Here is a 24,362-nt window from a genome sequence, read left to right as displayed (position 1 = left end):
AATTTGCATCAGCAAAAATAGTACTTTTGGCGATTCAATATGAGTTGGCTAAAGTAGGCTTTTGGCGACAAATAGACTTTGTCGGCAAAACATTTAATTATTTTAAAAAAAATAGTTTGTTATTTGGGATGACAAAAATTACCATCACAAATAACAAATTACTTTTCAATAAGAAATATTTATTGTTCAATAGTAATAAATTACATCCACACACATCAATGCATTGACATTAAAAAAAAAACTCCAATTATATAAGTAACAACAATAGATTACACGTGTTTTTCCAATTCAAAATTTAAGTCTATACACAATAATACTTACAAGAGAAACTAAGTAATAAAAATAAAATCAAGTCAATCCCAATTAAAACGATGTGCTTATTACAATGGCCTTATAAATAACCTATAGATGTTGCCGCAACTGTTGAATCACCATGACAATTAGCATTTCTAAGCCTAATGAGGCAAGAGATGCTTCCTCTAGTTACTTATTTTCCTTCTTTGAACAACCAAACCATTTCAATATAACATGTTACTTCACGATAATCTGAAACACAAAACATAAAGAAGTTATGAGTTTCAAAAACCAAAACAAGAAGGTGCAAGACATCAGCTGTTAACAAACAAGATGGAACAACATGCATGTGTTTGAACCCATATGAATGAATATTGAGTGGTAGATTGACACTTCAAAATAATCAATAAAATTAACTTCTGTGATACCCCTGTCCTGTAATATGCTAATTGGTCCTTAATTTGAGTATGATCATGTGTTTAGCATGATTTTATGTGCCATTATGTGAATGTTTGTGATTTTGAAGTCTTATCTGTTCACCGTAGGGATACCTGTCTGAACAATCTGTTTTGGAAATTAAATTGAGGGCCTTATCGGCCACAGAACCCGAAATTGATTAGGCCATCGTGATTGGCATAATTTTTAGAGCCTACAGTGAAATTTAATTAGAAATTGATTCGGGTTAGATTAAATCGATTAAATTGATGAATAATGCCAAATTACTTTATTATTATTATTATTATATTGTGAGTGGGGATTTATGTATAGGCATGTTACACTCAATTCCCTTCCTTTCACTTCATTTGGGCTGATCAACTCTCTAGAGAGAGGCAAGGCCGGCTGTTAGAGTGAGAGATGAGAGAACTATGCCAATGTAGCCTAAAGCTTGGGAATCTTGGAGATTTAGCTCAAGAATTGACTAAGCTTAGGAGATCAAAGCTTTTAGGTGAGTAATTCTTGAAGTATATTTTGTTATTTTGTGTGTTCAAGCTAATTTGGTGATCAAGAGTAAGGTTAAAATGAAATTGGGTTGTATTTGTTGAATTGAAGCTTATTATGTGCATGCATGTAGGAAATCACCTTGATATTATATGTTTGAGCACAAATGTGTATAATCCATGTGAAATGTTAAAGGAAACTCATGTCTTGATCACCATTTGTGTTACCTAAGTTGAGAGTGTGGCTAATTCATCACATGCATGTACAATTTGAGAAGATATGAGCTTGGATACATGAGTTGTTATGTTGGTGTTGAGTTTGACATATTTTGGGACATGCATGTAGATCAATCAAGAAATTGAGCTCTATAATGTTATAATCTTGCATTAGTACCATGTTGATATGATTATATTGAGATTTGGGCCATTGCGAGCAAGTATTGTGGCTTGAAAACCGAATTGGAGCTTGTAGACGTCCCTGAACGCCCCGGGAGGGTGAGTCCCGTTCTGTTCATTTGGGGTCACTACAGTTCAGGACTCTAAAGTTGTCACGGTTCTAAATCTGAACCAAAGAGTCTGAATCCGGCAAATCGTTTTGAGAAAACAGATTTTGAAAGAAGTGCCAAACATGGACTACTTTGCCAGATACAGAGTCAACACCTAAATATTTTATTTTGGAAAAATTTAGGAAACCCTACTCGTTTGCCTAAGGCCACGTGTTCGTCATCACCAAAGTTGCCTCGGCTCGGGAACTTGGGTACGATTAGGGAAGGTCACTTCGCGAGCACCCCCGCTCGCCCGATGGAAGATCGGCCTCTACTACCATGATATCTATTTTTGAAAACATTATGTGTTCTTATTCTGGTTATTAGCCTAGATTACTATGTGATGCGCACAGCATACAAGTATAGACTGGATCGCCTGAATTGGAACAAAACATTTCATGTTTGTTTTTTGAAAGATAGTTTGCTACTCGCAAGTAGGCTTAAAATGCAGATTTTGCCACCCTCAGGTGGGCTTAGAAAACATGTTTTTGCCACTATCTAGTGGGCTTAAAACTCATAATTGATGATTTGTTCCAATCCAAACAACCCATCCTTCACCCACAGGCATTCAGGCAGTTATATCATATAAGCATATAGCCTCATGGTAAGCATGCTATTCATGGCAGTCACTCACACGCATGCAAGGATGCTAAAGCATAAAACTTACCGAGTACTTCAAGCCAAAAAAGAAGCTAATTAGAAATCTATGCATGATCCTAATTATACAGAAGTGCCTAATGCAACACATGCAAAAATGCAACTATAGCAGGCTCGGCTATTCTAAACATGGCATATGAGATGCAACAGCTAACATGTATTCAATTTGGAATTGAAAATACAATGCAGTTAGTATGATGCGTCGAGCCCGGTGCATGCAAAACAGATGAATGATGCAAACATGCTGTCATACTGTATGCTAATTTAAACATGCCCTAATCTAACCATCATAAGCAGGTAAATAAAAGGGAAGAAAGACGTGGGGTTGGAAGACATACATCACACGCACGCACACTTATTACAATTACGCCCTCGCGCAGAGGGTCTGAATAAATAGTACAATCTAAATAATACAGTCCAAATATATACAAATTCCTAATTAATTTACAAATTAACTAAGAAGAAAAATAATAAACTGGCATGCAAGCCAGGGATTGCCTTGACTCTTCTGAATGATGTATGTTTGGGCTGCCTTGCGCGGAAATCCACTGCGATGCCCCAATTAGCCTCTGTTTTACAATTATTCTTGGAAAGCGCACCAAGCTCCGAAAGGTTGCTAATTCTTGATTTGCTGCAACAGAGAGCAGGAAAGGGGCATAGCAATGTATTTTCACAAATGTATGCATGCCTCGATCCTCATGCCACCAATCACGCATCTCGATGCATGATGGCCGAGGGGTCAAATTGTGCAACTCAATATGGAATGAATGCACATGAAAACTCAACTAAAACCTAACTCCATCATGGATAATCCGGAGTGTCGGTGACTGGGAATTGAGACACGTTCCGTCACTCGGAGTACGAAACATACCTCGTTTCCCGTGCTCAGGCTAACTCCTACCCCGAGCACGATGCAATATGCATGACATGCATGAATGCAACTAATATACAACCTAGCATGCACAATGCTATGAAATGGTATACACGATGCACGAGGTAACATGGCATACACAATGCTCTAATATACGGCCTAGCATACGCAATGCTATGGAATGAAATGGCATACACAATGCAATAATGGGCTTACACCAACATGAGAGAGCCTCAGCCACACTCACATAGGAGGCCATCAGATGAAAACAAGACAACTCGAAATGTGTGCACGCGTGCACGCAAACCGAGGACCGACCCTCAGGCACTGAAATGCCACTCTAATGAGACATGGCAAAGACATGGAATATGATATGCAAACATGCAAAAATCAGTAGCAAAATGAGGGGCAAAACAGCCCCGAATCATGGCAAAATGATACCCGATGCATGGAACGAGTCCCGAAACATGAATTTTGGCGCATGAAATGGCCTATAGCTATGCAATGCATGCATAATTTGAACATGAAGTATGAAGAAAGAAGCTAGGCAGCCCCCAAAAAAACATGTTTACAGTTTAAAGCATGGCCAAACATGGAACACAAATGAGGCTAGATTAGCATACAAAAATGGGGCCAAGAGAGGGGTAATGAAGCAACTCACAAATTCTGGCCCCAAAAAGAGAAGGGGCCTTCTACAATATTGAAGAGGGGCCAAAAATATGATGTTTTACAGTTGATGGCCAAGCCCAAAAAAGTATACAAGTATGCTCAAAATACTATGCAAGATTAAGGCCAAGAAAGAGCTACAACATAAAGTATACAAAGGGTGTCTCAAACAGCCATAGACCCTTAATGAAACATGAAGAGGGGGTCAAAATAGGGCCATTTTCAGTTTGGACAAAAGTCCAAAAACAGAGACACAATAGGCTAATAAATCATGCAAAAATGGGGACCAAAGAGGAGTATAATGGCAAGTGACACATGGAGATCCCAAACAGTGATGAGCCCTTCTTCAATGTTGAATAAGGGCTCAAAATAAGCCTATCTACAGTTTACATCATACTCCAAAACAGATCATACATAGGCCAAAGATACCATGCAAGATTATGGCATACAAAGGGGTAATGAAGCAAGTGCAAGATGGGGGTCCCAAACAGGGTAAGACCCTTAATGAAACAGAAAAATGAGCTCAAAAAAATGATATTTCCAGTTATGGTCGGAGCTCAAAACAGCAAGCAAAAGGGGCTAAGAAAACTTGCAAAAATGAGCTAGAAAGAGGGAGAAATCAACTCACCCTTGAAGACCAATCCTTTGCTACCTCTTGGACCAAGAAAAGCTGCCTCCTAGCCTCTGAGAAGACCTCCAAGCTGCTAGAATGGAAGTGGTAGTGTGGTGCTAGGTGGTGATGAAGAAAAAGGGGTAGAACTTGGTTATTTTTTAGGGTTAAAGAGAGAGATGGAGGGAGGTATGTATATGCTAGCTCAAGGCAATTTTTCCAACCCTCAAGACAAAGCTGGAGGCTCTGTTATGTAGACAAAAATGGGGGAGAAATGGAGGGAAAAAGTGGGGGGAAAATGGATCAAGTTTCCCCCCAAAAGTTGTCCCCTGGATATAGGTTTTTTGGGGGGAAAACAGATATACAGCTGGAATATACACACTGCAAGGATCATGGCCGGCCAACTTTCAGAGTTGCAGGTGGCCGGCCGGCCACCCCCCATGGCCGGCCGGCCAGGGGTCAAAAGGGCCAAGGTGAATTAATGGCCGGCCACTACAAATTGGTGTCCTCCCAGATGCCCTCAACACAGCCCTGTGGTAAAAAATTGGCAACAGTGAACCAGGAGAGAGAACAAACCATTTTTCAAAGGGGTTCAAAAGGTTCAGGTGGAATTACTAGCCAGCCACCAACTTTTGGTGTCCTCCCATGTGTGTACAACACAAATATGGGGGTTAGGATTGAAAAAAGTAACCCTAGGGTGGTCAACATTGGCTTGGAAGTGAGAAAAACGGGCGTCGGAGGGCGCCAGAGGAATATAACTGGTTGCTGAAACAATTTTTGGCCTCCCACCCTTCTACGACCTTCCTGGTGATGAAACAAAGGTACCTGCAAAAAATGAACGAAACCCGATGCAAAACGAATGTTCGGGGGCCATAACGCGCAGTTCGGGGCCCCGAAAACTGGCTGTTAAGCACCGGGAGTGGTGTTCGACCACGAAGTCGGTCTCTCGAACCACAGTGTCCCTCAAAAGGGAGCAAATAAGAAGTATGCCAAAAACCGGAGCAATCGGAGATAGTTAGGCGGTCCCGAACCGAGCCACACAGCCAACGGCTCTGAAAAACCGGAAACCGGACTCCAAACAGGCGAAATGGCCTACAACCACAAAACGTAGCCTACGGCCACTGAGAGATGATCTACGAGACCTCTCCCTCCCTTTGCGAAGAGAAAACAGAGAAAATCGAGCTTGGTTCGCAAACCAAGGCAGAGCATGAAAGGGTCCGGAAGTCCGGAGGCAAGGCTCGCAGCTGAGACTCTGAAACTTCTGAACGAGCACAATATGCAATATCACCAATCGCTCAACTGGTGACGTCTGAGTCTCAAGGTCGGTCAAAAATGGGGTGTCTACAGAGCTCAAGAACACATTCTGGGTTTTTCTAGAATTTTGAAGTCCGCTCGAGCGGGGTAATGGCCGCTCGAGCGGGAAATACGTGCTCCCAGTATTTTTTTCCTGCAGACCTTGATGTCCGCTCGAGCGGGTAAGTCCACGCTTGAGCGGGGAGCTACGTAGGATGGACTTCTGCTTGAGCGTCCGAGGTCACACTCGAGCGTAAAAATGATACATCCAGAACTTTTTGTAGACATGGCTTACGCTCGAGCGGGGAATTTCACGCTTGAGCGGGGAGCCATGTAAAGAGGCCTTATGCTCGAGCGCCGGATTGAACGCTCGAGCGTAAATTTCCCATATCCAGTACTTTTGCAAGCCTCAGGGGTCCGCTCGAGCGGGTAAGTCCACGCTCGAGCGGGGACCTTGTTTTTTGAAATTTTGTTCATGCATTCTGTGATTCGTTTTCCGTTCTCTTTCACTTGTAAGCACTCTTAGATATATGTTAAGCATTGTAAATGAGTTAATGAGATAAGAACAAAGCCTAAAGAGGAATATGTGAATTAAGGAATGGATTGAATTGTTAGTGACCCTTTTGTGTTCATGAAATGTGTAGGGTCAGGCTCCAGGGCAAATCCACAAGCCGATCACTATGAGTAATATCAATATTTGAAAGCTTGTCAATGTCCAATTGTTTATTCCCTTATAAACTTTATGAATTGTTAATTGGGATTGTGGACAAAAGTCTGACATGAATGAATGAATGGACCGAAGGTCGTTTTGATGTAAATGAATGGACCGAAAGTCGTTTTGGTGTAAATGAATGGACCGGAAGTCGTTTTGATATAAATGAACGGACCGAAGGTCGTTTTGACCTATATGAATGGACCGAAGGTCGTTTTGACATGAATGAGCGGGCCGAAGGCCATTTTGACACGAATGTACGGGCCAAAGGCCGTTTTGACGTAAATGAATGGGCCAAAGGCCATTTTGACAGAAATGAATGGGCCAAAGGCCATTTTGACGGAAATGAATGGGCCGACGGCCATTTTGACATAAATGAGTGGGCCGAAGGCCATTTTGACAGGAATGGAAACCTGAATGGGCCAAAGGCCAGTATGTTGGAACTACAGTCACTTAATCTAAATTTCGTATAGGTATATATATATATGTTAAGTAGAAATGTGAATTGGGCCCAAGGCCGTTTGAAACATGTTGTTCTACATTGTTATGTAATTTCTGTATTTGATATTATTCACTGGGCTGTTGCTCACGCTCATTCATGTGTTTGTAGGTGAGCCAAGAGAAGTCCAAACCCAGCTCCAGTGAAGTCTGCCAGGAACAACATGAGTTTTGGAGAGTCAGCCTTGTGTCTCACGGACGAGACCTATCCTTGCCACTTTGTTATGTAACTATATTTTGTCTTGCTAGCAAGGACTTTGTGTATATTTGTAAATAGCCTACCATGGGTTGACTTAGTTGGATGATCCTGTTTGAAAAGAATTTTATGGTGCTGTACTTTTGACGTGGGTTATTAACGTATATGAGTATGGTTTGTCGTGAAATGCATATAAGCACGGCTCTATGGACAAAGTTTTTGATTATTGCTTCCGTTCGGCCCCCTTTACTCTGTTGGGTTATGTCTATTTTAATTCGAGGCCGTAGGTAATCTCAGGATTACTGGCCGGTTACGCCCTTAGCCCATAGGGGACGGGTTCGGGTCGTGATAGAGTGGTATCAGAGCACGAGTTAATAACTCACGCACTTGTCCAAAAAGAATAATATGCGTCTAGATAAGATCCAGGATGCATTCATGTGATAAATATGAATTTGGGAGCATTGGTTATATGCTTAAATGTTTTGATATGAACAATTATAAGTTATGAGTCGTGAATTACTTGCATTGCAAACTACCTGAAAATGTATGCTCCTTGTTACATGCATATGTGTGTATCTTTTGTATAAAATATAATGCAAGTTTAATCAGATGGTGAGAACCAGAGGAGATGAAATAGAAGAATCCTCAACTGCCAGAATGGACAGGATGGAAAGACTGATACAGGAAATGGCAGAAGCTTTGAGACAGCAACAGCAGTGGCAACAACAGTGGCAGCAACTACACCCGCCACCTCCACCTCCGGCACCACCTGTGCCAGATCATCAAAATGATGACTGGATTATAGCTCTCACTAAGGAATTCAAGAAAATGAAACCACCACAGTTTCACGGGGATTAGATCCGTTGAAAGTCGAAGCGTGGGTCCTCAGCATTGAGAAATTATTCGAAGTGTTCCCCTGTTCAGAGACTCAGAAAGTGCTTCTAGCCACTTTTATGCTAGAAGACGAGGCAAGAAGATGGTGGATGTTGATGCGAGAAAATCATAGGGATGTTGACTGGGTAAAGTTTCTAAAAATATTCTATGACAAGTACTTCTCACAGTGTGTCCGGGATAGGAAAGTGGCAGAATTCATGGAACTCAAGCAAGACAGCATGACTGTAGCTGAGTATGAGGCCAAATTCACTGAATTGGCCAGGTTTGCACCACATGTAATTGACACGGACTATAAGAAGGCAAGACATTTTGAAGGTGGGCTCCGCAATGACATCTTAGAAAGGGTGAATGTCCTGAAATTGGAAACCTACATTGGGGTGCTTGATAGAGCCATCATATCAGAGGCTAACATAGCCAGACAAGCTAAGCCAGTAACAGAATGGAAAGACAACAAAAGACAAGGCTTCTTTTCGAAGAAGAAATTTCTGAAAAAGCAAAACATGGGCTCCTCAAATACTTCGAGTTCTTCTTGAGACACAGCTCCCATGTGCAATATTTGTAGCAAAAGGCACCGTGGAGTCTGTTACTGTGCATCAGGAGCCTGTTTTAAATGTGGGAAGCAAGGGCACATAGCCCGAGAATGTAATAAGAACAGTGGGAAACTAGCAACTAGTTCCACTGTATCGATCCCAAAGCCGGGGAACACTTTGAAATCTGCTACTACTGGGGATACAGCGAGACAGGGAAGAGTCTTTGCACTTGTTCCGAGCGATACACGGAATGCCAATGCCGTTGTCTCAGGTACTATTTCAATATGTAATCAGGATGCCTTTGTGTTAATTGATTCTGGATCAACGCACTCATTTGTGACATATACGTTTGCATCTAGACTAAATAGACCCCTAGAGCTATTGCCATATTTGTTATGTGTGTCTGCTCCATCGGGGGAATCTGTGTTATGTGATTATATATATCGGTTTTGTGACATGCATATCGAGGATGCTACCCTATATGTAGATTTGTTGCCCTTGAACTTTAGGCATTTTGATGTAATTTTGGGCATGGATTGGCTGACCAAGTACTGTGCCACCATAGACTGTGTGACAAAAAGGGTTGTATTTAACCTACCAGAACAAAAAGAGATTGTGTTTGTGGGTAACGAGGTAGTGCCTCCACCTTATTTGATATCTGCAATGAAAGCATGTAAACTGATTAGGAAAGGGTGCCAGGGTTATTTGTGCTATGTGTTGTCTGAGCAATCTGAGAATGTTGAATTGAATAATATTCCTATTGTTAGAGAATTTTCGGATGTGTTTCCGAATGAATTACCAGGGGAATTGGTAGACAGGGAGATCGAGTTTACCATTGAAACTGTGCCAGGCACCCAGCCTATTTCTAAAACTCCCTACAGAATGGCTACTGCCGAAATGAAAGAATTAAATGAACAGTTGCAAGACCTTCTTGATAAAGGGTTTATCCGGTCTAGCACTTCGCCTTGGGGTGCACCAGTGTTATTTGTAAAGAAGAAGGATGGTACTTTGCGCCTGTGCATTGATTACCGGGAGTTGAACAAGGTAACGATAAAGAACAAATATCCCTCACCCCGTATTGATGACTTATTTGACCAGTTGCAGGGATCACAGGTGTTTTCTAAGATTGATTTGAGATCCGGGTATCATCAGTTGAAGGTTAAGGCAGAGGATGTTGAGAAAACCGCATTTAGAACGAGGTATGGTCATTTTGAGTTTCTTGTTATGCCGTTTGGAGTGACCAATGCTCCGGCAGCATTTATGGACTTAATGAATATAATTTTTAAAACCTACCTTGATGAGTTTGTTGTAGTCTTCATCGATGATATTTTGATATACTCTAAAGATAGACTTGAACATGAACATCATTTGAGGACTGTTTTACAAATACTTCGGGAAAGAAAACTATTTGCTAAATTAAAGAAATGTGAGTTTTGGTTGGATGAGGTTGTTTTCTTAGGGCACGTGATCAACAAGGAAGGAATTTCAGTGGACCCGCAGAAGATAGAGGCAATTGTGAATTGGCCTATACCGACCAATGTGACAGAAGTTCGCAGCTTTATGGGCTTGACTGGGTACTACAGGAGGTTTGTGAAGGACTTTTCGAAATTAGCAGTGCCTCTTACCCAACTGACACGTAAGGGGCAACCTTTTGAGTGGAACGAAGAAAGGGAATCAACCTTTCATGAATTGAAGACAAGATTGATTACTGCACCAATTTTAACACTACCTTCAGGTATGAAAAATTTCGTAAGCTTTAGTGATGCATCTTATAAGGGTTTGGGTTGTGTGTTAATGCAGAATGGAAAGGTTATTACTTACGCCTCCCGACAGTGGAGGCCACACGAGAAGAACTACCCAACACATGACCTTGAATTGGCCGCAGTTGTTTTTGCTTTGCAAATCTGGTGGCATTATTTGTATGAGGCAAAGTGTGAAGTCTACACGGATCATAAGAGCCTAAAATACTTCTTCACGTAGAAAGAGTTGAATATGCGTCAGAGAAAGTGGCTGGAACTAATAAAAGATTACGACCTAGAAATTCAATACCACCCCGGGAAAGCTAATACAGTTGCTGATGCCTTGAGCAGGAAATCAATGGGGAGTATGGCCTGTTTGCTTACTGAACAGAGAGAGATCTTGCAAGATTTTGAGAAGTCTAAAATTGAAGTGGTAATGTGTGAACGGGGCGGATTGATAGCCGCTATTACAGCCGAGCCGACGATCATTGATGAAATCCAACAGAAACAGAAAGAGGATGAGTACCTCAAGAAAGTGATTGACGAATTCGAGACAAGCCCGAAAGCAGAATTCAGTATTGAGAATGAAATGTTGAAATTCTGAAACCGGATATGTGTCCCAGATATCCCAGAACTGAAGAAGAGGGTTTTAGATGAAGCCCACAGGTCCATATTTGCTATGCATCCGGGTAACAATAAAATGTATCGGGATTTGAAACAAACCTATTGGTGGCCCAAAATGAAGAAAGAGATTGCAGAATATGTGTCCAAGTGCCTATAATGTCAGCAAGTTAAGGCTGAACATCAGAAACCAGGCGGCCTACTTCAACCTCTCCCTATTCCTGAATGGAAGTGGGAAAATGTGACTATGGATTTCGTTGTTGGCCTACCTCGGACTCCTTGAGGTATGGATTCTGTTTGGGTTGTAGTTGATAGACTGACTAAGTCTGCACATTTTCTGCCTGCCAAAACTACATTTACTGCATATAGATTGGCTACCATTTATGTTGATGAGATTGTCCGTTTACACGGAATTCCAGTATCTATTGTATCGGATAGAGATCCAAAATTTGTGTCTAGATTGTGGAAGAGTTTGCAGGAAGCTATGGGAACAGAACTAAGGTTCAATACTGCATTTCACCCACAGACAGACGGGCAATCAGAACGAACGATTCAAACTTTGGAAGATATGCTTCGCATGTGTGCTTTGGATTTTCAAGGGAGTTGGGAAGATTATTTGCCACTTGTAGAATTTGCTTATAATAACAGTTTCCACTCTAGCATTGGTATGGCGCCATACGAGGCTTTGTATGGTAGGAGGTGTAGATCACCTATATGTTGGACAGAGGTCGGGGATAGAGCTTTGCTTGGGCCAGAAATTGTACAAGACACTTCTGAGAAAATCAAGACTATTCGTCAAAGGCTCAAAACAGCTCAGGACCGACAAAAGAATTATGCAGACATTCGAAGAAGACCTCTTGAGTGTGAGGTTGGGGACCATGTGTTCATCCGTATTTCCCCGATGAAAGGCCAAGTCAGATTTGGGAAAAAGGGCAAATTGTCGCCCTGTTACATTGGGCCGTTCCAGATTTTGGAGAAACTCGGTCCAGTTGCTAATAGAGTTGCCTTGCCACCGGGATTTGAGCAAATCCATAATGTGTTTCATGTGTCAATGTTGAGGGGTTACCTCCGAGACCCGTTGCATGTGATTGATTATCACCGGGTTGCTATTGATGAAAATATGGAATATGCTGAATGGCCGGAAAAAATTGTTGACCGACAAGTGAAAGAATTGAGAAACAAATCCATTCCAATGGTGAAAGTGGAATGGAAGGAACACTATGGGACAGATGCTACATGGGAGAAAGAGGAAGAAATGCGTCTACGCTATCCACATTTGTTTCCCGACGAAGGTAAATTAAGTTTGGAGGACCAAACTTCCTAAAGGGGGGAAGACTGTGATACCCCTGTCCCGTAATATGCTAATTGGTCCTTAATTTGAATATGATTATGTGTTTAGCATGATTTTATGTGCCATTATGTGAATGTTTGTGATTTTGAAGTCTTATCTGTTCACCGTAGGGATACCTGTCTGAATAATCTGTTTTGGAAATTAAATTAAGGGCCTTATCGGCCACAGAACCCGAAATTGATTACGCCATCGTGATTGGCATAATTTTTAGAGCCTACGGTGAAATTTAATTAGAAATTGATTCGGGTTAGATTAAATCGATTAAATTGATGAATAATGCCAAATTACTTTATTATTATTATTATATTGTGGGGATTTATGCATAGGCATGTTACACTCAATTCCATTCCTTTAACTTCATTTGGGCTAATCAACTCTCTAGAGAGAGGCAAGGCTGGCTGTTAGAGTGAGAGAGGAGAGAACTGTGCCAATTTGGCCTAAAGCTTGGGAATCTTGGAGATTTAGCTCAAGAATTGACTAGAGCTTAGGAGATCAAAGCTTCTAGGTGAGTAATTCTTGGAGTATAGTTTGTTATTTTGTGTGTTCAAGATAATTTGGTGATCAAGAGTAAGGTTAAAATGAAATTGGGTTGTATTTGTTGAATTGAAGCTTATTATGTGCATGCATGTAGGAAATCACCTTGATATTATATGTTTGAGCACAAATGTGTATAATCCATGTGAAATGTTAAAGGAAACTCATGTCTTGATCACCATTTGTGTTACCTAAGTTGAGAGTGTGGCTAATTCATCACATGCATGTACAATTTGAGAAGATATGAGCTTGGATGCATGAGTTGTTATGTTGGTGTTGAGTTTGACATATTTTGGGACATGCATGTAGATCAATCAAGAAATTGAGCTCTATAATGTTATAATCTTGCATTAGTACCATGTTGATATGATTATATTGAGATTTGGGCCATTCCGAGCAAGTATTGTGGCTTGAAAACCGAATTGGAGCTCAAGAACACATTCTGGGTTTTTCTAGAATTTTGAAGTCCGCTCGAGCGGGGTAATGGCCGCTCGAGCGGGAAATACGTGCTCCCAGTATTTTTTTCCTGCAGACCTTGATGTCCGCTCGAGCGGGTAAGTCCACGCTTGAGCGGGGAGCTACGTAGGATGGACTTCCGCTCGAGCGTCTGAGGCCACACTCGAGTGTAAAAATGATACATCCAGAACTTTTTGTAGACATGGCTTACGCTCGAGCGGGGAGCCATGTAAAGAGACCTTATGCTCGAGCGCTGGATTGAACGCTCGAGCGTAAATTTCCCATATCCGGTACTTTTGCAGGCCTCAGGGGTCCGCTCGAGCGGGTAAGTCCACGCTCAAGCAGGGACCCTGTTTTCTGAAATTTTGTTCATGCATTCTGTGATTCGTTTTCCGTTCTCTTTCACTTGTAAGCACTCTTAGATATATGTTAAGCATTGTAAATGAGTTAATGAGATAAGAACAAAGCCTAAAGAGGAATATGTGAATTAAGGAACGGATCGAAGGTCGTTTTGATGTAAATGAATGGACCGAAGGTCATTTTGGTGTAAATGAATGGATCGAAAGTCGTTTTGATATAAATGAACGGACCGAAGGTCGTTTTGACCAATATGAATGGACCGAAGGTCGTTCTGACATGAATGAGTGGGCCAAAGGCTGTTTTGACACAAATGTACGGGCCAAAGGCCGTTTTGACGTAAATGAATGGGCCAAAGGCCATTTTGACAAAAATGAATGGGCCAAAGGCCATTTTGACGGAAATGAATGGGCCGAAGGCCGTTTTGACATAAATGAGTGGGTCGAAGGCCGTTTTGACAGGAATAGAAACCTAAATGGGCCAAAGGCCAGTATGTTGGAACTACAGTCACTTAATCTAAATTTCGTATAGGTATATATATATATATATATATATATGTTAAGTAGAAATGTGAATTGGGCCCAAGGCCGTTTGGAACATGTTGTTCTACATTGTTATGTAATTTCTGTATTTGATATTATTCACTGGGCTGTTGCTCACGCTCATTCATGTGTTTGTAGGTGAGCCAAGAGAAGTCCAAACCCAGCCCCAGTGAAGTCTGCCAGGAACAACATGAGTTTTGGAGAGTCAGCCTTGTGTCTCACGCACGAGACCTATCCTTGCCACTTTGTTATGTAACTATATTTTGTCTTGCTAGCAAGGACTTTATGTATATTTGTAAATAGCCTACCATGGGTTGACTTAGTTGGATGATCCTGTTTGAAAAGAATTTTATGGTGCTGTACTTTTGACGTGGGTTATTAACGTATATGAGTATGGTTTGTCGTGAAATGCATATAAGCACGGCTCTATGGACAAAGTTTTTGATTATTGCTTCCGTTCGGCCCCCTTTACTCTGTTGGGTTATGTCTATTTTAATTCGAGGCCGTAGGTAATCTCAGGATTACTGGCCGGTTACGCCCTTAACCCATAGGGGGCGGGTTCGGGTCGTGACAACTACCCTTGGGTTGTTTAGAGAATCAAACTCTGCATTTCTGCTTTTTCTTTTTCTTTTTTATTTTTTTGTGACTCAATTAAAATGGAAACTCCTTTGTTATATGCCCTATACCATAGTGCCTATCTTAGGAATCATGCAATTTTCTTTTTCTGATTTATGATTGATTGAAATCGAACACTTTTGGTATATGCCCTATATCATAATGCCAATGTTTGGGATCCTGCAATTCTTGGGTTGGACCAACATGATTGATTTTATTTAATTTACATAACTAAAAATTTAAATGAACCAAACACTACCTTAATTGTTTCTCCTATGTAATAACTGCTCAGGTAATTGTATTATATTAGTCACTCCTAGAATTATATATTAGTTAATGTAACTTACAAATGCTCACCCAAACATCCCATTCTCACAAAGGTAACAAGTGTTCACATAAATAATCATTTGAAATTGGGTTGGTCATGGAAATTGAGATATGAACCTAGCATGGAACTCTTCATCACAAATTGAAGACACATTTTGAGTCCCACTAGATGGCCTCTTTCTGAGGAGAAAAAGAAAAAAGAAAGGTATTTTTCATAAAACAAAATAATATAACAGAAAACAGTTTGTAATTAGCTTATTAGTTACCTATGCAATTGATAAGGATGCAATTAACTTTGTGTGCATTCAAATGGATGCAAGGTTCCTTCAGAAAATTCATGCATCCGAAACCGCTCCAAAAGTTCAAAGGGCCTGCAAACAACATCAATAAAATATATCACTAATGTTGGAATCACATAGAAAGCAGGTACATGTAACTTCAAGAAGATGAAATGAACAGAGAACATTGTCTGAAATAGAAATTCGGCTTGAGCAATGCACTTGGTCGTCGTAACCTAATGTTGGCAAGTGTTATCCACCCCCAGCCCAGTGGCGAAGGTTTGAGTGATGACAATCAGCCTCTCCACGAAAAAGAGGGGTTAAAATTACAATTACTTGAGCAGTTATTAAAAATAAAAGTCTATTTATTGATTGAGAGAGCAAATAATGCCTTCACCTACCCAGAAATTAAAAGTAAAAACAAATAACGCCTAATTAATCTTTGTGCATTTGGTTTCTGCTTTCCTTTAATCATTTCAATGGATTCAAGTGCTTATCGGTGGATAGATATCATAGATTTATAAACTCCATTGCTAATTGTATATATCTTATCCTGTTCAGTGCCCTGTAAGCTTAATAGATCAAAAATAATGATGTGATGGTATCACTGCCATACATTTTTCCTTAGTAGGAAAACCATTGTTTTGACCACTCCTTCCCATCCACGTCTTTTCTTTTTCTTCTTCAGAAAATATGAAAAGAAAAGAAATTTCAAATTACCCCACGAATGTGGTTGTGTGATCAATCTTAATATGATTGTGACGCACATCAGACATACCCTACAGATCAAACTCTTTCTAACAAACTGGCTTGTAAAAGTAAAGCTCAATGCCTTGGGCAGGTCTTTGATTAGCTGCAAAAAATTGTTAGTTTTGTTCTTCACAATAATTACATGCGTTAATTTTTCTCTGTCAACACGAAATAGTTTTGAAGTAACAAATCCATCTTCCTGATGTACTTTTCTAATGTGAGATTCTTTCAATTCTCTATGCCTGACCAAAATCAAACTATCAAAATAATATTGACACCACAAAATATCATATCTTGAATGTAATACCTCAAAATGGGGTATGTATTCAAGAATTTCCCAAGAATATATATGTACAAACAAAAAATTAACACAATTCATCTACATATATACACAACCAAAGTCAACAAAACCCATAAACTATGCCTGATAGCCAACAAGATCTACAAAACTAGGGGTGTCCGCAGTTCGGTTTAGGACGGTTTGCGGTTCGGTTTGGACCCGCCCGCATCTATGTGGTTTGGGGAAAAATCAACCCGCAACCGCCCGCAATGCGGTTTGCGGTTTGTGCGGATAGGGTTCGCGGGTGTGCGGGCGGTTTGCGGATTGAACTTTTTTTTCAAAAAATTATTTTTAAACCTTTTTTTTCTCCCATTTTGTCAATCTTTATTTTGGACCTTTTTTCTGAGATTTTCTAAAATACTCCAACATTAATAATTAATGAACTAAAACTTATAAAAAAAACTTACAAAATAAAAAACACAACAAATTCAATTCGTAACCTAAACAAATCATTCAAAATCTACATTCTATCATTAACTTGCATTCATCATATCCTACATTCATCATTCATAATCCAAATAAGAAAATCCTACATTAAAAATTCAACATTCATCATTCCTAACCCAAAAAAAAAGAAAAAAAAAAAGAAGAGTAATTCTTCATTAACTTAAATTCATCCAAAATGCAAAAAAAAATAAACAATCATTAAGTTACATTCATCCAAAACCAAAACGCAATTAAAAAAAAAAATTATTATCAAACTTAAACTTCATTCAATACAAACCCATGAAATAAAATTAAAACACTTCTAAGATATCAAACTTCATCTTCATGAATCACATCCAATTCAACTTTCACAAATTCCAATTCTAATTCCATGCATTTGGTTGATGAACCCTACACAAACAAATTGAAAAAAATATAAACTTTAATCTTCAATTATAGTTAGTAAGAAATGAAGAAATAAACAAATGTCTATATATTGCATCTCAATATAGTAGAAATGCATATCACCATGGGGAAATATAACACCAAAATTAAATTGAAGTGGAAATAGAAACTATCAAATACAATGTTCAAGTATAAAAAATTAAAAAATCATTTTAGAAATGCAATTGAACATCAAAACATCATGTTTATTATTGCCTTTCTCACTTAAAAAAACAAATTATTAAGAAAAAAGAGTAAAATCAAATAAACCTTATCTGGAAACTTATAAGGTGGAATAATTGGAAATAAAGCTAAAAAACATACAAACAAAACATAGGCAACCACTTTGCTGCTGAAATAGGAATTCAAAGTTGTTCAAACAAAAAACAAAGCTTTGCAGAAAACAAACCCACAACACACAAAAAGAATCAGATCTGTTTTGGTCCACAAAAAATCAGATCTGTTCGTCCACAAAAAATCAGAGATGAGAGATCACCTGTGAAGTAGATCGGCTGTTTGATAAAAAAAATCGGTTGTGTGATGATGAAAAAAATCAGAGATCACCTGCGAAGTAGCCTGTGAAGTAGGTCGGAGATGAAAAAAATCATTTCTGTTGTTCATCCACAAAAAATCAACGATTGGGAGAGAGAGAGACAGAGATTGAGAGAGAGAGTTCACCTATGAAGCAGATTGGTTGTGCGATGATGATCGGTGCGATGAGATGAGAAAGAGAGTGATCGGCTGGGCGATGAAAAAAATCAACTGTGCGATGATGAAAAAAATCAGAGATCACCTGCGAGATCACCTGTGAAGTAGATCGGAGATGAAAAAAATCAGTTCTGTTGTTCATCCACAAAAAATCAACGATCGGGGGAGAGAAAGAGAGAGAGAGTTCACCTGCGAATGAAGTAGATCGGCTGTACGATGATGATCGGTGCGATGAGATGAGATGAGAAAGAGAGTGATCGGTGTGTGCAGAAACGAGAAGAGAGTGAGAAAGAGAGACAGTGAGATGAGACTGAGAGAGAGTGAGGGAGGAGCCGATTAGATTATTAGGGTTTTTTTTTTCTTCTGTTTTGTTTGTTATAGTATAGGTGAGTGAGATGGTGAGTGAGAGAAGAGATGGACGGTTAGATTTGAAAGAGGAAAAAAAAATTAATTTAATGCGGACGGGTTGGGCGGGTGCGGTTCAAACCCGCAAACCGCCCGCAACCCGAAATTTATATAAAATCCAAACCGCACCCTACTTTAATGTGTTTGCGAAACCACCCACATGCGTGCATTTCGGATCGGGTAGGGCGGTTTGGGCGGGTCGGATGACCCTATGCCCAGCCCTACACAAAACCATCCAAAGCACATTAGAGAAAAGGGTCAAACAATTAATCAATCAGAATCCTTATGAGTCTGTTGCATTAATCAATCACTCAAATTTATCAAATACCACGATATATGTTATATAACAACTCTAGAAAAATCTTGAGAGAAAAATAAATACCTGTTGTTTTAATGTGGAGCTGAATAACATTCATCTCTCGAATCTCAGAGCAGAGACCACTCATAGCGTCAACAAAAGAACTTGGACTATGGATCTCAGACTCAACCCCAATCGAAGCCTTAGGGCTCCTACCCATCTCGATATCAGATGCAGAACAATGCTTCTTACCCCCATTTCTCTTCGCGATGTCCATCAAAATTAACAAATCACTATCCGAAAGACTATCGTTCAAGATGTGCGAACTCCACTTAGGTGTAGTAGTTTCTTTAATCACTAGTTCATCACCCATCGTATCTAAGTCGTGTAGATTAGATGAGTAATTAGCCATCATCAATGAAATATTGAATGAACAAACCTTAGAAACTGAGGTAGTTTCTAGAGAGAAGGCAGACTCTCTCTCTCTAACCCATCGTGTTTTCTTTCTCTTTCTTATTAAATTGTTAATGATCAAAGAATGAAAGAATAATTAGAAGAGGTTTCCTTTGAAAGTTTGGGAATCGACGAAATTTTTTCAGATAACAACGGGGAACTCTTATTTTCAAATAAGTTAAGGATTAGAAATTGAGAGAGAGAACGATGGTGGTGAGGGAGAGTAACTTACAAAAGTGAGTAAATCGACAACAATGGCAGCGCCGGTCAGAGAACTAGTGGCAGTGATTGTGAGAGAGACCATCCGGTGTGACTGTGACAGAGAACATGGAGGAAAGATGGAGGCGTTTACAGAAAAAACATAAGGGATTTTTTTATGGAAAATGTTTGTTGGCCCGAATTTTTGTGGCTCGAATGGCTCGAATGTGTCAAAACGATGTCGTTTTACATCTAAAGTGACGTCGTTTTAAGTGTTTCGAGCCATTTGAACCATGATTTTTCGGACCACCTACCATTGTTGTTTTTTTTTATACAGTTTTAAGGTTGGTACCAAAACGACACAGTTTTACTATTTCAGTAAATATAAATACATCAGCTATTTAGTTATAAAACCTGCAGCATCCCAAAGCACGTTAGTCGCTAAAGAATTAAACCTATGTTGACGTGCCATTTACGTCGCCGTAACCCTTATACTAATAGCAACGGACTGTTTTGTCGTTGAAACTCATTGATCATCGCTAAAACTTTCCTCATGTTGCTCATTTTTTTTAGGCACCTAATTCATATTTGACTTTTTAGCAACGACTTGTTGATCACGTCGCTAATGTTAACCTTTTTAACGATAAAAATGATTTTTGCGTAGCAAAAAGGATGTTTTAGCTATGCAAATTTGATAGTGTCGCCAAAAGTAATTGCTAAAACTGTAATTTCTTGTAGTGAAAGATCCATGTCTAATCTCTAGTTAAGGCTTGTGTCTATGTGTATTAGGCATGTGTCTTACTATACTTGGACGCATGAACATGGACTCGTCTGTCATAAGAGTTATATGTTTACAGGGTCTAGAGAAATAAAAATAAAATATACAAATTACAAAACACCATTAATCTAACACACAACTTGATGATTTTTTTTGCTGCGATGGCTCACCCAGGTGCCCTTCCACAACTAGGATTGGCAAATACTTAAAGATGATTTTTTTTACTCGTTGGTTTGTCGAGTGAAATAATTGTTTGATAATTATACTTTTATTCTAAATTTTAAAATTTTATAATTTTAGTTGTACACCTCTGTTTTTTACAAATGTTTAATTTTGAAAATTATTTAAGGAGATTTATCAAATTGATCCATATTCAATATAAAATTTTGAAAAAAAATTAAGAAATTTCACTGTTGACAAATGAAAAAATTCTCAGTTACATAATTTTCCACACTTTCACTATGAAATTTTGCCATTTCTCAAGCACAAAAATTAAGAAATGGAAAAGGCTTGTGATCATTAAAAAACCTCCCCCAATTTGATCAAGCAATGACAAGGCATGCTAGGTGTTAATTTTTGATTTGTCATAAATTCAATCCTATATGACTTAACTCCATTACCACATTATTATGAGTGAATTTAGATATCTAAGGTGTTGGTCTCTTTATCAAAAAAAAAAAAAAAGTTGTTGGTCTCTTGCATTTCTCTTTAAAAAAAATTGCAGTTAATAAAAAATTGAGAAATTTATCAATTTTCATAATTGAGGAATTTGGAGATTTTAAAGTAAGAAATTTTGCAGTTAACAAAAAAAAAATGAGATTTTTTTTTTCAATTTTCATTAAAAAAAATTATAGATAAAATTGTGAAATTTCTGAATTTTCATTCAAACATTGATGTTGTTTTATGGTTTCGATATGTAAATTTTATTAAAAATTAACATGTATAATGAAAAATTATGACATTTTAAAACTCAAAATAAAAACAATAACTAACTTCACAGTTAAGCAGTTAAGCATGCACCATCAATGTGAGCTACTGAATGTGAGCTCCACTAATGCTGTGTTTAGTTGAGGGATTTGAGGAGATATTTGAAAAGAGAAATGAAAAAGGTAGGTAAAATGTGAAAAAAATATGCCTACATTTCACATAGTTTTACACACCTTTTCCCTTTCCTTTTCCAAATCTTTCTCCAAATCCCCCAACCAAACACAACGTAAGAGACGAAACAATTTGAAAAAAGTTTAAATGAGACAAATGTTAACAAGTGACTCCATAACATTTGTTAATATTAAGAAATTGAGAAAAAGTATATTACAAAAGTTTAAAAGAATTATCAAGTGTTTTAAAATTCATAAAAAAATATATTGAATTTAGTAATAGATGTCTCAAGATTAACATATCTTTTATCTTTTTTATTTTATTTTATTTTATTTATCTTTTTTTTTTTTTTTATTTTGTGTCCCAAGGAATATTTGTTGGCAAGACCCTTTAAATAAACAACTTAACAAAATACTAGAGGTGGAATTTTTAATCTAACATAACAGTTCACTTATAAAACTGTTCTACAAAAAAAAACTCTTTACATTTATTTAAAACAGGTTCAAGGATAATTGAGAAAAAAAATTAAAGTCCACCAAAAAAAAAAAAATTTGGAAAAATTGTTCGGCGTACGATTTAAATCAATTAGATTTCAACCAATAAATTCTAGACAAGTTAGTTAACCTGCTGGCCACCATGACACCCTCCTTGTGAGAGGTCATTGGTTTCTCTTGGGGATAACTGACAGAAGAAGAGCTAAACCTTGTTTGTGTTGGAATGGGGATTATTGAAATTGACGAGAGAGATTGATTAAATAATTAATAGTGAGTGATATATAGATGTATGAGATATAGGAAATGATTCATTAAAAAGTGTTGTTGATATGTTCAACAACACAACACCCCACAAAAAGACAACCCCAATGGCCGTCCAGGGTACACCCATTGCAGATTGCTACCTACACGTTGTTGCTACCACGTCCTGAATGACTTGGTATTACAAAGAAATGTTAATTAATTTAATTTAATTATCACCAAGATTTTGCTGGTAGGAAGAATATATATTTATATTAGTCATTTAATATTTAAATTATGTCTATTATCAAAGTTAGAATATATGATTACATTGAAATATTTTTTTATATATTCGAAATCAGATTGACACAATTTAAACATTGATGACCAATTTGCAACACTTTCATACACAGAGAATCAAATTGGCACAATTTTTATATTAAAAATTAAAATGGCATAAGACTTATAATTTAAGTACCAAAAATATAATTAACCTAGTTTTTTTTATTTACCCATACACTCACAAACATGCATGTCACATAAATTATGAGACCGTGTACGACTTTGCAAGTGATGTATCAAAAAACACACCATGGAAAGTCTGTTTAAATTTCTGTGAGATTTTATTTATTTATTTTGTGCAAAACGGGCAGCACAAAAATGATGCACATAACATAAATAACCGATGAGACTCACACCATTGTCTTTTTCGATTCTAAAAACTGAGTTTAGTTTGTGTAATTTATTGGGATTGCTTGCTATTTTTTAATTTGAGAATCGTATTTGGCCTATCATCTCCTTATAATTGATTAGACTGATTTAAATAAGTGAAATAAATTGATTATCAAAAAGTGAAATAAATCTTTGTAACTTTTGTTTTTTGATTATGTGTTTGTACGTTGTAAAATTTTTCATCAAATTAGCCCCATTATTAGGTCTTTTATTTTTTTTGGGCTCTCCTTCAGTTCTCTCATTGACTCAACTCATTGACTCCTTACTTGCTAGGTCATTGGACCTACTTTTGGACTTAATTTTGATGATTCAAAACGTTCACATTTTAAGATTTGTTGAGTATATCATACCTGTAAAAAAATACTTTGATCGGATATCAGAAAGCATGTGTTTAGAAAACTGTTTATTAAATTAAAAAAAAAAAAAGTTTTTAGTTTGATGATCCGAACACGTAGTTTCTAATATTCGATCAACTTGATTTTTTACAGGTATGATATACTCAATAAATCTTAAAATTTGAACGGTTCGAATCATCGAAATTGGACCCAAAAGTAGACCCAATAACATAACAAGTAAGGAGTCAATGAGAAAACTTAAGGAGAGGATCTTGATTCCATTGGACACCCTTAAAAGCAAAAAGCATAAAGAAAGGCCAAGCAGTTTTAACAGAATTTCAACTTTCCATTCACCTGTTCCATGCCATTTGCCAACTAATTTCCATTTGAAATCTTGTTGTTGCATTTCAAATTAAAGAAATCTTGTTGTTCAATTTCCTCTTTTCTGCCCTACTTTCTGGTACTGAGCTCATAAAGTAAAGGGTTATTTCTTTTCAAATATAAAATAAAATATTATATTAACAAGTTATTTTTAACAGCTAAGACAAATGTTAAGATTTAGTTGAATGTTAAACCAACATTACCGCTTAATTATTTTATGGGTCTCGTTAATGCGCAAACTTTAGACAAATCATAGACATATAACAACTTGGGAGAAACTATAGACAAGCCATAATAACTTCTTATTTAAATCAAGACATTGTTAGCAAAAATCTGGTTGACAGAAGTGATTCGATAGAACAACCAAAATTTCACAAACAAATAACAAATCAAGCAATTATGGTTAGTGTCCTATGCCTTGACAAATTCAAGGACTTCTTTGGAAATTATAATGCGAAGAAACAAATGTGAATAAACTAAAAATTGATTGAAGAACAAGTAAATTTGTCACTTAACTACAAAAATTAAATTACAAGTTCAATGTGCATGACAATCGACAGAGGAAAATTTGGCCAAAAAAGTTGAAATATAAACAGACTACTCCTAAATACAGAAGCTATTGCTAACTACGTTAAATTACTCCTAATTCCACATGGGTTGTAAGTTTGATTGATGCATTTTTCCTTCGAATTCCCAGCCTTTATGCTACTGGCCCTGCTACTTCTCTGCTGACACGTGTCTCACTATGGAGCAAGTTG

At 38.0% G+C, this 24,362-nt stretch overlaps 1 protein-coding gene across 2 annotated transcripts; it reads right to left on the bottom strand.

The window, feature by feature from the left end:
- Positions 1-223: 223 nt before the first annotated feature.
- Positions 224-19,733, bottom strand: LOC114319470 (uncharacterized). Of its 2 annotated transcripts, XM_082868056.1 has the most exons (4): positions 18,980-19,733; positions 15,513-15,617; positions 15,364-15,426; positions 224-546 (listed from the first exon to the last, which is right to left on the bottom strand). In XM_082868056.1, exons 1-4 carry the CDS (start codon positions 19,308-19,310, stop codon positions 488-490), a joined length of 558 nt encoding a protein of 185 aa, XP_082724182.1. In that variant the 5' UTR covers positions 19,311-19,733; the 3' UTR covers positions 224-487. The 2 variants fall into 2 exon arrangements, with proteins under 2 accessions (XP_082724182.1, XP_028122293.2); XM_028266492.2 differs by lacking the exon at positions 15,364-15,426 and having other exon boundaries at positions 18,980-19,726.
- Positions 19,734-24,362: the final 4,629 nt, after the last annotated feature.

This window comes from Camellia sinensis, chromosome 5 (assembly GCF_055761805.1).
Source record: "Camellia sinensis isolate YWXY chromosome 5, ASM5576180v1, whole genome shotgun sequence".
NCBI lineage: Eukaryota > Viridiplantae > Streptophyta > Magnoliopsida > Ericales > Theaceae > Camellia > Camellia sinensis.
This window is presented reverse-complemented; position numbering and strand designations above follow the sequence as displayed.